Consider the following 15,084-nt stretch of genomic DNA (forward strand, 5'->3'; position numbering starts at 1 on the left):
ACAAAGGTAAAATTTTCATGTGTTAGGTCTTTGAGAAGGGAGTGTAAAGGGAGTAATACCAAGCTCTTTGGGTTCACTGTACTGACCCAGTCACAGTCCAAAAATGTAGGCGTATGCCTAATTAGAATTAGGAAAGGGTTTGGAAGATTTGCTGTGTGGATCGCAGTCAGGCATAAGGTAAAAGGTGGGAACAGGAGAAATGAGTTAGGGGAGAGTAGCAAACTTAAAAATTCAGATAGATATTTTCTTGTTGTTGTCTTTGCTTTTCTGTGTTAATAAAGTGCCTTCAGGATAGATAATGTCAATGAACAAAATCAGCAATTTGAACAAAAAACAAGATCATATGAAAAAAGAAAAAAAGAAATGTTGAAACAACAATATTTAGCATGGCTTTTTAAAACTTAGACAACGGACAATGCTGTGGTTTTTAATACATATTCTTTTCTAATGTAATTATTTGTTAATATATTACAAATGTTTTGCCATACTTTTATTTCAGCAATTATGTGTCATTTAAGACACAAACTTGAGATTGAAAAGTGCCAGTCAGTAATTATAAGTAAGAGAACTGAATCATGGATTTGAGGGAATATCAGTAAGCAGTGTAATAAATTTAATATTACATGTATGTGCTGTACAAATTAAGGATGGAGCATGGAAGCTAAATCCACTTTGATCCTTGAAGCCTCCAAGGTCTTTGGCAGTAAATGATGCAGCTTTTGTTAATGGGAATATCAACACTGGTCACGCACAATATGAACCAGACATTTTTTAATTTAAAAAAAAAAAAAAGAAAAAGAAATGCTCAATCTGCCTTACCTGTATGAGAAACAATCATAAACATGGATGCAGTTAAGAGGAATGCCCCTCTCTCTCCAGTCTGTTAATGTTATCAGTACATATTGGAGTTCACTCAAGCATTTAGCAACTCCAGCCAAAAAAAATTCACGATGAGGAACGAAATGAAATTTAACGTGTTAATGATTGACTCCAAAAAAAAGAAAAAAGAAAAGAAAGAACAACAATTTCTTGTGGGAGTATTTGAGGCATAAAGTATTTTTCATATTATGAGTAAAGTATTAGATAGACTTGGGGTCCCCTTGCACTCATGGAGTTCCGTGTTGCTACGGAGGACCTTCTGTTTCGTGCTGTGGCCACGCAGCCGAACCTCAAACTCATGCAGGCTCCAATCCAACCGTTGTGTCTCCGAGCCCCCGAGGCACCTGGTAAATGGAGCCGCGTCTGAAAAAAGTTTGCCAGACGCCAAAGCACAGAATTGTTTACTTAAAGGGAAAACCGAGTTTGGAGTTTTAAGGGACATGTTTTTCAAGTCAATTTAAATAAAAGGCCCCACTTCATAAAGCTCCGCATAAGGCTCCCATTGTAGTTAGAAGTGATTTGAAAGGATAAGGGTGAGGTAATCTGTCAGTGTAAGAGAATAAATTAGGGGCGGAAAGTTAGCGTTTCTCAAAGGATTATTTTATATCATTTCGGTACAGTGACATTCAGAGATAATAGCAGTATAGAGTAAGCTTGAAAATGAATAGGGAGTTGTATTTTGCCCACGTTGTGATGTAACAGAGGGAAACACATGAATTTGTGTTAGGATGTGTGGAGAGTTTTAGATTCATTTATGAATTTAGTCTTTCAGTGCCTCATTCACCTTCACACGCAAGCCTAATACCATAGATATATTTTGGGGATTTTATTTTCGGTAGATTGTGCCAATAGCTGGATTAAATATTATTTTCATCCCAATCATGGCCTTTAGTGAGAGAGGTTCTGCTGTACTGGTGCAAAGTGTGCCACTTTAAACTAAGTTTTTTGGATGCCAAGCAATTTTTGGCAAATCAATTCAGTAGATTATTTCTTTCTTTAGTGCCTACATAAGAGTGATGAATTGTAGATTTTGTGTGTGTGTGTGTGTGTGTGTGTGTGTGTGTGTGTGTGTATGAGAGATAGATATAAAAATGATTGTATGGGTGTGCAGATACCTTGTCTACAGCTCTTGGTTGAGAGTGTCCTTCTGTTTTTATCTCTCTTTCTTTCATCGCTTCATCTGCAACAAATTCTGTGGAAAGGGTGGTGTGCCCAAAACCTCTGCAGCCCATCATTCCTTTTTTTTTTTTTTTTTTAACATTTTTAATTTTTTTTTCTCCCTATTTTGCCCTATTTTGTCTTTTTATTGTAGTTCTTACATGCTGGAAGGAATAACAGGGATTCTAATCGTAAAATTTCTCACTGTGTCTCACCCAAAGGGCAGTATGGATAAAGTTTTTTCACCTGCGCAGTTTGTTCACGGTTCAGTCTTCGCTCAGCAATATTTAAAATAGGGTCCAGCATTCCAAGAGCTGGTTTCTTTCTGTTTTGACTCCTGACAGGATCAACCCATTGGTTTGTGTGAAAGTTGGACAAAGCACAGGTTCAAGGTTGATTATTCATTTACCAGTCACTTTCTTTTCTGTCTTTTTGCTGTTGTTGTTTACAAAATGGTCACCAGTGTGTACTCTAAAACAAGCCAGTGCCTTTTGCTGACCTTTAGTTCTATATTATTACACCAGGCTACGAATAGTTTATTTTAACTAAAACAGTTTCCCGGGATTATAATGTGCTTCTTCATACAGTTATAATGTAATTTTCCCTGGTTTGCTGTGAATTCCACCTTTTGACATATTTCTGAGCACTGTGCTTCTTTTAATGAAATTTTGGGAATGACAAGGGATTTTTCTGTTTGTTTTACGTAAGCTAAAACTTTTGTGGTTCACTTCTTGGCAGTCAAGGCATGCATATGCCTGTGTGAAAGCAGACCTCAGACATGAGAAAATATACCTTTGATGACAAAAGAAGTTCCAGACTGACAGTATTTAATCTCACTTGCTCAGCTGTAATTGTGTGTGTGTGTGTGTGTGTGTGTGTGTGTGTGTGTGTGTGTGTATGTGCGTGTGTGTGTGTGTATGTGTGTGTGTATGTGTGTATGTTTGTGTGTGTGTGTGTGTGTGCATGCATGCGTGCACGCATGTGTGAGTGTGAGTTAATTGTCTGCCATTTATATTTATTAGGCACAGGGAAAAATTTTATATCAAGCTACGAAGCCTTGTTTGGAAGTGTGTATTGATGAAAGGGATGCATCCGAGGCAGATGAGGGCTGTTGGGGGTTTGTGTGGGCATGCCACCCTTGCTCCAACACACCTCAGCACCTGTTGTAGTGCCACCTCTGTCTAGAAATTAAAAAAAAAAAGGGAATAAAATGTAAGGAAAATTTGCCTCAGATTTTGTTCTCCTCAGAGTTTTATTTGAGGTTATGCATGAGATGGAGAGATGGGACAGGATCTGTGTTTGAGTGCATATTTTCTGCTCCCTCATCAATCGTTGTATAGTTCATCGTGGATTCAAAATGTACACTTTTTCTGTCTTTATTTTTGCGCTTTAGAAAGGATCTGTGTGTGTGTGTGTGTGTGTGTGTGTGTGTGTGTGTGTGTGCGTGTGTATGTGTTTGAATGAGGTTTTAAAGATAGACTGAAAACTGTATTTAAGTGAATTTAACTGTGGATCAGGAAAGGAGACCTGTCCACAGATGCTATCATGGATCATATGTCCGCGAATGGCTTTTTCTTTCATCGTCCATATTCAATCACTGCTTCGCCGCCCTCACTGTTTTATCTTATCATTTCATTTCACTCATAATTAAACTAGTAAAACATAAAATTAGGACATCTATGAATGAGATTGTGAAGATTAATCTTCAAGTATTATAAATTAATTTATCGAATTTGGTACCAAAGTGACAGAAAATCATGAAACCTTTTTTTTTTTTTCTTTGGCCATGTTGCCTTTGTGTGCTTTGATTAAAATGAATTATATTTACTTGTGCCATACAGGGAAATAATGTCTGTAAATGCCAAAGATTTCTGAATTATTAACATGATATATTTTTCTTTTTATTTGTTCTTTTATGCATGTTATCCATTGACTATAATTTGTTCTTTTTTGTGCACATTATTCATTGTGTAACATTTATACATACATGAGCATAATCTGTATACATCTGCACAAAGCACTCACGTTGTATGTACATATCTATTGTTGCATTTGATTTTTTTTTTTAATGAGTAGTACATGTGCATGTACCAGATTTTGACATTGTTGAAGAATTATGAAGCAGAAATGTGTGCTACATGTGTTCATGTATTTCTTGTTGTGTTTGTTCATGTGGCCGTGAGAAAGAAATATGAATAACTCAGAAAGTCACAGATGGAGGTTCCCTAACAACTTCTTAACTTTTTATCAGGGTATCAAGGTAACCAAGGTAAGCTCACCAGAAACAGATCTAAAAAAAAAATCAGTATAAAAACATTTCATTCTCTCTCTCTCTCTCTCTCTCTCTCTCTCTCTCCTCTTTTTTTTTGAGAATTTCTGCAGGCACTGAATGTAAACCAAACAGATACTCCTATCTGCATATTTTTCTGACTGCTGCCCAGGATTAAATTGTCAGCCCAGATTTGCTGAAGCCTTTAGCAATCAGGGTTAACAAAAATGTACATGTGTCGGTAGTACACTTGCTGAAGGCATCGGTAAATCAGACCCAACGTTTTATTCAAAGCTATTAGAGATCGCCTAACTTTTATCTTTGTTTTCTGTGAACACTATACACGTAAACTGAACACTCTATAAAGGAAAAAATAAAGAGTAAATATAAGGGTCTTAGTGGGTGTTTGTGGTGTTATAACAAGCATATGGGCAAGACATAATGTACCATTCTGTGAAAGAACAAAATTTGTTACATTTTGTTCTATTTTTAATGAGTCCTTACATTGCAAGATAATGTACAGGGAGTCATAGGAACAATAAAAACACTTATATTACGACTGAAACTAATTTTATTGGTGGAAATCTCCATAACGAACTCTAGAAGTGTGCGTGTGGATTTCAACTCGCAGTGGTACAGTGAAATCGTCAGCTAACTTCAGACTGTCAAAAGTGATCCATTGGTGAGTATTTCTATGGATTACCGTCTGTATTTTGCCGTTTTGGTAAACTTGTGTCACGAATTATTTGTAGGAGTCTAGCGCCTCTAGTGGGTGTATTGAACTCTCGTGTGACGCACGCTTGAGCTTCATTACACTGGTTTACGTAGGGCGTGATTGCGCGAGCCCTCCCCCTCCACAGTCTATCTGGAAAAAGAAAAAAAAAACTTTTTGTATCGAAGGAATCAACAGCCGCCATCTTGTCGCGGCTCAGAATCAGGATTTCGGTAGAGCACTATTTTTTATTATGAAACGGAGCATCCGAACCGAGATTTAACGACACTGGTCCGCTTAAAATTAAACATTTAAACCGTTTCGAAGATTTTTTTGGCGAAAAAACGTGGAATTAATCGGTGTTCGTCGGTCACAAAACCCTCGTATATCTGATTTCCCCTTCAAGAGCGGCGCTTCTGTCCGTATCGCGTTCCGAGCAGTATTGTTTACCGGGAGCTATCGGAGGACAGACAGCAGCGAATAGGCGAATTTGCAAAGTTGTATTAATTTTATGCAGTTGTGCATTTTTACAGCGATTCAAACGGTTTTTTGCATGGAATTTTTTGACGTCAGAAAAATGGGTTGGTTGACGATGCAAAATTAACGACGCCCGAGGACTAACGCAAGAATTCATGTGGATATTTTAATTTCATTTTAACCTTATTTTTTGCGAAAGGAAATATTTTCCTCGAGGTAATTTAACGATGAAAATGTGGGTGTTGGGTGTTGGATTATCATGGGGTGAATGGCGGTGGCGAAGCGAGGCGCTGTTGTTGCTTTTTTGAAATTCTCGCTTGCTGCTAGCTAGCTAGCAAGCTAACATTGATTGGCAAGTTAAGCTAGCTAGCTAGCGCCCCTCAAAACGTGCAAGAAAGTGAGAACCAGGTTGATCAGATCAGCCTTTTCTATTGCAAGGATCTTTTCTTTCATTTTCCGATTTGTCTGGCCAGAAGTCATCCAAAACTGCTGCAATGGCTGAAAACCTGCTTGATGTTGGACCTCCAAACGCAAAGCGACCGAAGCTAACAACACCTGCTCTGTCGACCACTTCTGACGGTCCAGGTAATGTAGAGGCCAGATTTGTTCAAACTTATCATAAAACTCTTATAGAGTGTATTCAAAGACGCAAATGTCTTAAACGCAACTTACGAGAACATGTCAGCGTTTTCATCACAACGAAGCAAGCATCAGTTAGTTACGCTAACTTAGCCAAGATATGGTAGGTGATTTACTTGACACATTCTTAAATATTTGGTAAGCGAGCAAGTAACGTAATTTTCTTTCTTAAATTGCTATTAGGGTGATCCTGACCGATCTCCGTTGCTAGTGACCAACTTATTGTCCCTCTCACACTGTTACACAGTTTTGGTGTTAGGTGTACGTGCAGTGAAGGTTTTACTAGCCCCGTCGTTAGCTAGCAAAGGTACGTGTAAAACGTCAAGTATGCTTAGCAAGCTGCTTTCTGATGTCAGTGAGCAGAGAAGCGATACCTAGCCCAAAAGTGAAATCTCCCGTCTAATTACATCATTGTCCCCATCTTCCAAAACTAATGGCTGTTGAAATTCTACAGTAACGAGGGGGTTTGTCTAATCGTGAAAGTCACGGCTTACTGCGTAATGTGCGTAGCAAGTTAATATGTTAGATTTGATCACAGTATTCGTCCCACAATTACTGATAGGCTCGTGTAAGTTTTGTCCTCGATTAAAATAATTTGTTACTGATATTGTTCTGAACAAATAGTTCCCCATGCTTATGAAAATGGCTTATTGTTCAAATGAAATGTTGCATAGTTTTGGAGCACATTGAACATGCATAGGGGATGTGCTTTGGCCCAGCGACAGTCCTTCACTTTATTAGATGTTTTAATAAATTCGATATAAATGCGGCTCACATAGTTTGAAACACAAACTCCTATTCGATGGGACTCCCGTTGCTTAAGGTTCTATAATGAGTCACTAGACGAGTGCACGCGGATGCAACAGTGTCCATACAGGACGCTAACGTTTTGCGGACTGAGCAAAGAACAGTAGGAAGAGGATCAAACTACTGCTTTTGTAGACGTACGTTAATTGCTTTGGTTTTGCATTGTTGTAAACAGATAAGCAGTTGTTGTGGGCAGTTCCCTGGATGCAGGTTAAGGTTTGTCATGGAATAAATTTGACTGACATTGAGTGTTCTCCAACAAAAAATCTTTTAGGTCTTGATCTGGGCTTAATATGTGTCCAAAACTGGCCCTTACAGTCAGTTTTTGAAGCAGATGGTTTTTTGTGCTCTGTCCCATCCCACACTACAATCCTCATGCGCAGCATTTTTAAAGGTTGTTTTGTAGAGAATAAACATTTTCTCTCTTGCTCAGAGCTTTTGGAGAGGCACTGTTGTCATTGATGATAGAGCATAAACAAAATTGGAATGTTAAGGTCTCACCATTTAATGATGAAACTCATAGATTTTTTTGCGTTGATGAGGGAAATTGTGCAAAGCAGCCACTATCACCCTTTAAACTTTTCTCTCCCAAAATGGCAGGTTAGAACGCTTGGCGTAATTAGTTATTGCCACACCCCCTTTACAAAGATATTTTTACGAGTAGAACAGTAAGGAAGAGAGCAGCTTTACTTACCTTTATAATCAAATGTCAAGCTTCAGAATGCTCAGATTAACTTCAGTCTGTTTGTTGAGCAGTTGTTAAAAATGGCCTGCAAACATAGGTGGTTGTATTTGTGCCTAGAGAAAACACGATAGGCCGACTACAGTTTTCAGTTTTCATGTCACATTTTTCAAGGGGACTTGACATGACATTCGAGTGTTTCTCAGAAAAATACATAATGTGATGAGTCCGGTCCACGTCCCTGGTACTTGTTCAGAGCACAATCTTCTGCGATTATAGTGCGACAGAGGGGGGGAAAAACCTTAGAGGGGAGTTCTTCATTCAGATGAGCAAATGCACCGCCCAAGCTGTGTAATGGTGTTTAGATGTAGTCATGTCTTTGGACAGCTTGAGTTTGAACGAAACTAATCAGTTGTCTTCAGCACATAAGCTAGCTATAGGAGTTTGTTTGGGCATAATTTCATATAGTGAATATCTTACCAAATAACAGAGAATCTCTTATTGTTGTAGTTGGACCGCTTTGATATGTTCCAAAGCACACACAAGTTTTCCTTTTTGCACCACTGAATGTCGTTACCTGAACTCAAGCCATCTCTGGATCTCTGGTCGTGGAACATTTTTACTTCACAAAAAAGAGTCAAAGAGTGTTCTTCCAAAGAATTGAACACAAATTTAATCGACAAAATCACCATATTTGCGCTCTGCTTCCGATTCTCACTTGGCTGCATCCATTGTTGCTTTTTTTAATATGCAGCCAAACTGCATTTGTTTGGATGAGTCAGTTTACTACTTTCTGTAGTCAGTGCAAAGCGCAAGTATTGTTATCTTGCAAACAAACTTTTTTTTTTAACCATGAATCATAGTTAATGGATAGCAAGGATAAGCATCTAGCCTTTCTGTATAGACCAGCTAATATTTTCTCTCAAAACAATGGAGAGGCAGCCTGTAAATGCAGCTGGACCATAAGTTTTAAAAAGAAAGAAACATGTTCTGTTTTTTATAAGCTTTGTGCAGTTCACACTGAATCTCTTCTGAGGAATTGAAGATATGGAGGGCATTTTTAATAGTGATTTAAAATGCTGTGTATGTCCATACATCGGGCATGTTTTGAGCTTACCAGTGAAACAAGAGACTGTAGCGTTTTAATTGCTGCCACTTGTTTGCCAGAGATCAATGGTTACTCTGGTGGAAATGCCACAACAGAGCTTTTTTCCCCCAGAATGATTTTTTTTTCTAATTAAAATTATTTAGACGTAGTCTACAAAGAAACAGTTGACAGCCTCTTGCAAATTGGAAATCAGGCTAGATATTGCAAGTGCACAATAAATTAGTCATGGACCCCTGACCAAATCTTCGTTCAGTAGTAGTTTTGTGAGCAAGTCTGCCTCTACTCTTTGTGTTATGTCCATTATTGACAGCAGACAGGCATTGCCTTCACCATGTGCAACCCATGACAAACATTTTGACCAAGACCAAGCACTGTAGCCTTGAGGTTTTTGGCTGACTGTGTTTCCAGATCATTTGACCTGGTCGTGCTTATCTTTGTAGATACTTACCTTCCAGACACATCTTTACATGCCCTGGAGCAGTACGACAGCTGTCGTATATTTTAAAGCTGGGCTGAAGTTTAAGTTGTGCTCTTGTTTTGGAAAGCTTAAAAGGAACATACTGAACTTTTCAGGCTTTGTGTTTTTTGTTTTTTAAAAAAAAAAAGGCTTAATATGTCAAGTTGAAGCACAGAAATGCTTTTCACAAGCTTGGATTTGCTTTTGACAGTGTGCTTGGTTTTATGGCATCTGTTTTTTTTTCTCAATAGACTGACCTCCTTTAACCCTCCTGACATACCACTGGCAGCAGCGCTCTCTTATTTCTGTGTTAATCCAACATATCCCTGTGGTCACTTGCCTCCAAACACTACTAAATTACCCCAGACAATGGGCACAGTTTGCTGCCTCAGTTTCATGGCTGCGCTTGGAGCGCTCCACCGGAACATTTCAGCTGTGACTTTTGACCCCTGCCTTCTGCCATGGAGCCTCAGCTTTAGGTTACACTCCCTTCTTTGGGCGGAGGAGTGTTGACTGTTCACGGCTTTCATTTAGGAGACAGATAGCCAACACGCGCCCCTTTCAGCCCCGTTCAGGCCATCTGCCACCCCAGCAGGGTCTCTTAGCCTCACTTCACTGCACCATCACCTCCCTTCCTAAAACACAAGCACTGTGTGTGTGCGTGCACGCACGCGTGTGTGTTCATACACATTTTGAGTTGGCTTTGTTCAGGAAGCAGAGACAGCTTAAATGACTTATGACAGAAAAGAGACATAAATATGCTATGTAAGTGGCAGCCAATTGAGGCAAACCTTTTGGAGAGTTGGGGAAAAACTCAGATTTGTGGCGTTGCAAGTAGTATACCAACCTATTTTACCTGTTAACCGTCGTCCACAAAGATAGATTTCATTTTAGTCTCATCTAAATGACACTAGTTTTCCTCCCCTTGTTTGAACCTCCTGTGTGCTTAGTTAGCAGCTCGTGTCTGTGCATGCTTATAAGTGACCATAAATTGGCTTCAAAGTAACAGACTTTTACTCTGCCTTTTATATTTCCCATTAGGTTCTCTTATATCTGACATGTCACCTGGCATCTCTGTCCCCACTCCATTTAACAAGACCCATTTGAAGCCTGTAAATATCTAGAGTTGATTGTGATTCAGTCCCTAATGGACTCGTTCAAGTCTGTATTTAATGAGGAGGTGGAATCCTGAGGAAACAAATGGCTGAAGTAGGGATGTGGGTGGAGGGTGTATTATCAAGCCCGGGGAACTGCCGCGGCCGTGTCTGCTCACTGAGTCTTAATTGGCAGCTTTAAATGCCATTCACCGCACGCCTCTAAGCTCTTTTGTTGCGTTCATTTTAATCTGATCTGTTCCTATTAGCAAGCCATTGCTGTTTTAGCTGTGCACAGCTGTTGGCCCTTTCGTTTGTTAAGGGGTAGAAGCGTGGTCTGGTGAACAGTCAGGCCACTCTGTATTCAGTACATGGCAGTAATATAAGATTAGCCAACACTTGTTGGCATGTGGTTGAGATACAGCACAGTTCCCTGTGTGAAGTTAATGCGACACAGCAAAGTGTCACTGAAGGAGCTGCCGACGTTAGGGCTTCAGCATCAACTGTAACGTGGTGTGGCTTTTTAGAGGAGTATTCTCATTGTCAACTTACTACCCTACAAAATCCCGAACATGCTCTTCACATTAGACCTCAAATTTAAAGTGACTTTATCCATCAGAGTTAAAATGAAGGCTTTTTTGTACAGTTGCTCCCTGATATTCCATGGGACTCTGTTATTTTGTTTGTTTGTGTGTGTGTGTTATCACTCTTGCTTTTTTGCATGTGTGTGGATGAAGTTGGGGATGACGTCCGACAGCAGAGATGCTTTGCTGGTTGGCCCGAACAGGACAATTTTGTGGCTGTCAGTACACTCCTGAGTCAGAGACACATTGGCCTGCATGTGCGTGAAGTGTATTTCACTAGTCAGAGTGGTCAGTGAAAGAGAAGAGATGGTGATGAAGAATTCTTAGTGAAGAACATCAGCTATATCAGTGCAGTGAAATTTGTAAGGAATAGTGGGCAGATGTTGCATTCAGCTCGCAGTACAGAACCAACTCACTGTATTCATGCCACAGTATGATATTTTCATGTTATCCTATGATTTGTTTTTGTTATGTTGACTCAGGAAACACTATCTGCACCGCAATTGAAATTGTAAACTCCTTCTGCTGTTTACATTTGTTCTGCGACCGTTTTGACACTTTTAAAGAAAATATGTCTAAAAAACCTTCACTGAGCCATGGTTGTGATGAATCGGACTCAAACAGTGGCTCCTCACACATTAAATACAGTCGCAGTACATAGTGCTGTATTCTGGGGCTGCCATTACTGACTCTTTTGCTATCAGTTAATCTATTGACTGTTTTACCAATTAGTTGATTGGAGTTGCCAGTTTAAACCTACAGTTTTGCACTTTAATATGTAAACCTTTGTTTACATTTTGTGTTGTGCTGCATGCAGTTTGTTGTCAAAATAAAATGAGCTTAAATGAAATGATCAGTTTGATTTTTTTGGAGGAAGGTTGTTCGTTTAGATTAATCGACTAATCGGTAGAATAGTTGATAGATTAAATGATAGAAAAATAGTGGTTAGTGGCAGCCCTATTGCCATCATGCATGCAGCAATTGCGTAGTGGTGTTGAAGAAAAACATTTGTTATAATGAATTGAAGCTATTTAGAGATCAGGAAGGTAAATTAATAAAAAATTTAAAAACGATGCCTTGGTTTGAAATATTGATGTCGACTAAGGCTGCTCGATCATGGCAAAAAACATAATCATGATTGTTTTGGTCAATGAGATCATGATTATTTAACACGAGTACTCACTGACTTTGAAAACATCATGCATCAATTTAAATAATAAAAAAAAACTTTTGACAGTGGATTTTCTTTAAAAAAAGAAGAAAAAAAAGAGAAATAAAAATTTCTGTGTGCATGTTTACCTATAAATATATGTGTGTGTGTGTGTGTGTGTGTGTGCGTATATATATGTATATATATGTATATATATATATATATATATATATATATATATACACACACGCGCGCGCGCGCGCGCACACACACACACACACATATATATGGGTCAAATCAGGCAGAATCCAGGAAAGTTGTTGCAGCACCGTCTCAGATTTTATTCAAACCATATCTACATAATGTACGGGTCCCAAAACTAAGGCCTGTAAAATATTTCTGTTTAATTGCAATGTGTTTATATTTTTTGGTCCTTGATATTTTTAAGTTTTTACACTCTCAAAAATGCCTTACCTGGGAAGCCACGTTTAGGCATTAATATCTTTAAAAGTATTACCAAACTTTGTAGGATGGAAGCCTCACCAAACTTTGTAGGAGGGAAGACAAACAAGGTGTGGTAGCATTTTTCGGTCATTTCCATAGGACCAAAATGGTATGTGGGGTACTTGTTAGGAACACAAAATGTATGTGGAAATAGCTTGATATATGGTCATTTAGTGTACAATGTGCCAGTGTCCTTTCATGTTCCCTTCACAGATAATTAAACATAGTTAAAGGCGTTGTCTTACCTCCAGAAAAAAAACGTCCATAATGAAGAAGCAGGGTTTTCCCTTATTATCTCCACTTATGTATGTCCCAGCCTCTGAAATATGGATTGGAGTAAAGAAATACTTGTCTTTAATGCAAGCTATATTCTTTACTATCAGGTCCTCATTATAGAAAAAGGCATTAACTCTCATAGATGCTGTTATAGATTCATATTTAAAAAAGAATGACACACAATAAAAAATTCAGATAACTTTATTAAAAAACATAGCTGCACGCAGCGATGAGGGGGCCAAGTAGTCCAGCAGGATGCCACGAGTCGCCGTTGCAGCTTCATCTGAGCATGTTAAAAGCGTGGCTGTAAGCACTCATAGCAAGTTTTATATCAGTTGACCTGACACAAGAATCCCTTTTGTTAAGAGAAACACATCAACGCTTGCGAGGCAGAAAGTTGTTTTTACTTATTACTTATGGTCAAATGACACAATTTTTTGCACATCCCCAGGAAGGCGTCCAGAGTCCAGGTTTCGAAAATCAAAAATCCATTTGATAAAGTTTGTGAGACTTGGTCTGAAGATCATCCGTGCCAGTTTTGAAAAAGATTGGACACAATTTGTGGTCTGTGAAAAATTTGTGAAATTGTACATAAAATCCAACATGGCAGACAACCTGATGTGGTGGAAATTGCATTGTACTTGGCTTGCTCCAAGGAATCCAGTGGTACCTCATTTTTGAAAATTGGGCATACGGTTCAAAAGTTACATGCGTAAGGTCGCCTCCAACTTTGACTCATTGGTGGTGCTAGAGTCCTCGAGGGATAGACATTAAAATTGGTGAAAAGAATCAGGAGACTGTCCCCAATCAGTGTGCCAAATTTCACAACTTTTTACCATACGGCTCTAGGGGCCACCGCAGACTCCCTAGCCAGAAGAAGGAAAAGATGGTGGAGGAAAGGTAGAAACACAAGAGATATCTGTACAGCTTTGCCACTTGGACCCCAATGATGTGCAGTAGGCCTATAGCAAATTATGTTCTAGAAATTACATGTGATGAAAACTGTTATCCTTGAACCATATAATGTGAACAGCAGGACTGAACTGGGTAAATGCTTGGTGTTTTCTTGATAGTGGAGTTCATATGTTCCATTGTTCACTGATTGGTGGCTAGGAAGTGCTCAGAGGCCACTGCAATATCTTCACGTGAGAGGGACATTTAGGATACCACTTAATTCTCCTTATACCAGAGGTTTTATCAAAATATTTCACTTATTTTCAATATATAGGACCTTACTGGAGACACAGTTCCCATCTGAAATGCCCTCTACACCAGTGAACATATTGAAAACATGTTTATCCTTTATTTCTTACAATTCCTATGACACAGGAATTCAATATTCATGGAGATTCTGAAGCTAAAAAACGTAATCCTGAAATGGATTTTTTTCTGCCATAGGTAAAATATCTCAGATATGTGTCTATTTTTGTATGAAGGAGAAATGGAAGTACAATGACACCTAGTACCACTTAATAACTATACATCAAGCAGTTTCGTGGCAGAGACCTCAAATATTAGTGCTCAATTAATAAGTTTCAAGTTTAAGTTTATTTAGAGCCCAATATCACTGTTTACAGTCTCAAAGGGCTTTACATGCCCACAGGATTACAACAAAAGGATTACAAAATAAGAGTATATTTGCAGAAAAAGTAATGATTCATATTATATTGGTGCAAAAATGTGGGTTTGTAGTACCCTCAATATCATTCTCGTTTGGGAATTTTGCACTTTTTTCCAAGTCTAGGGCCTTATAAAAATAAAATGGCATGCAGTACTGGCTTTTAATGGTTTTGGCATATGGAAAACACGTTTGTCTTCCATCCTACAAGGTTTGGTGAGGCTAGGAACAATACTTGTCGAGATATTAATGCCCAAACATGGCTTCCCAGATAAGATGTTTTTGCGGCTATAAAAATGAAATAATATCAAGGGCTGAAAAATATGAAAAAAGGATTTGAACAGAAATATTTTACAGGCCTCGGTACATATGTATAAAAATAAATAAATAAATAAATAAATTTGTGTTTTTGTGTATATATGTGCACAATTGCTTTGTCTCAAATAACTTGCTTTCACAATCATTCGAAGCCAAAATCGTAATTGATAATAAAATTCGATTAATCGCCCAGCCCTAATGGCGACACATTTTCAGTGTCGACATCATCGACTAGTCACGGCAGCCCTCCTGTATTCTAACACTGTAAAATATGTCTTTTTTTTGTCCTTTTATTTCCTCTTATATGTTGACAGGAGGAGGCAAATCTGGGGTCATCATTGCACTAGCATAG

The 15,084-nt window shown here is 38.6% G+C and overlaps 1 protein-coding gene across 1 annotated transcript in view; it reads left to right on the forward strand.

The window, feature by feature from the left end:
• Positions 1-5,304: 5,304 nt before the first annotated feature.
• The window catches only part of crebbpa (CREB binding lysine acetyltransferase a), a 35,494-nt gene continuing 25,714 nt past the window's right edge, over positions 5,305-15,084 (forward strand). Inside the window, exon 1 of the mRNA XM_030781279.1 lies at positions 5,305-6,080. Within this exon, the coding sequence (XP_030637139.1) occupies positions 5,990-6,080 (91 nt within the window). The 5' untranslated portion in view covers positions 5,305-5,989. The remainder of the gene's footprint in view (positions 6,081-15,084) is intronic.

Source organism: Chanos chanos, chromosome 8, assembly GCF_902362185.1.
Source record: "Chanos chanos chromosome 8, fChaCha1.1, whole genome shotgun sequence".
Classification (NCBI taxonomy): Eukaryota; Metazoa; Chordata; class Actinopteri; order Gonorynchiformes; family Chanidae; genus Chanos; species Chanos chanos.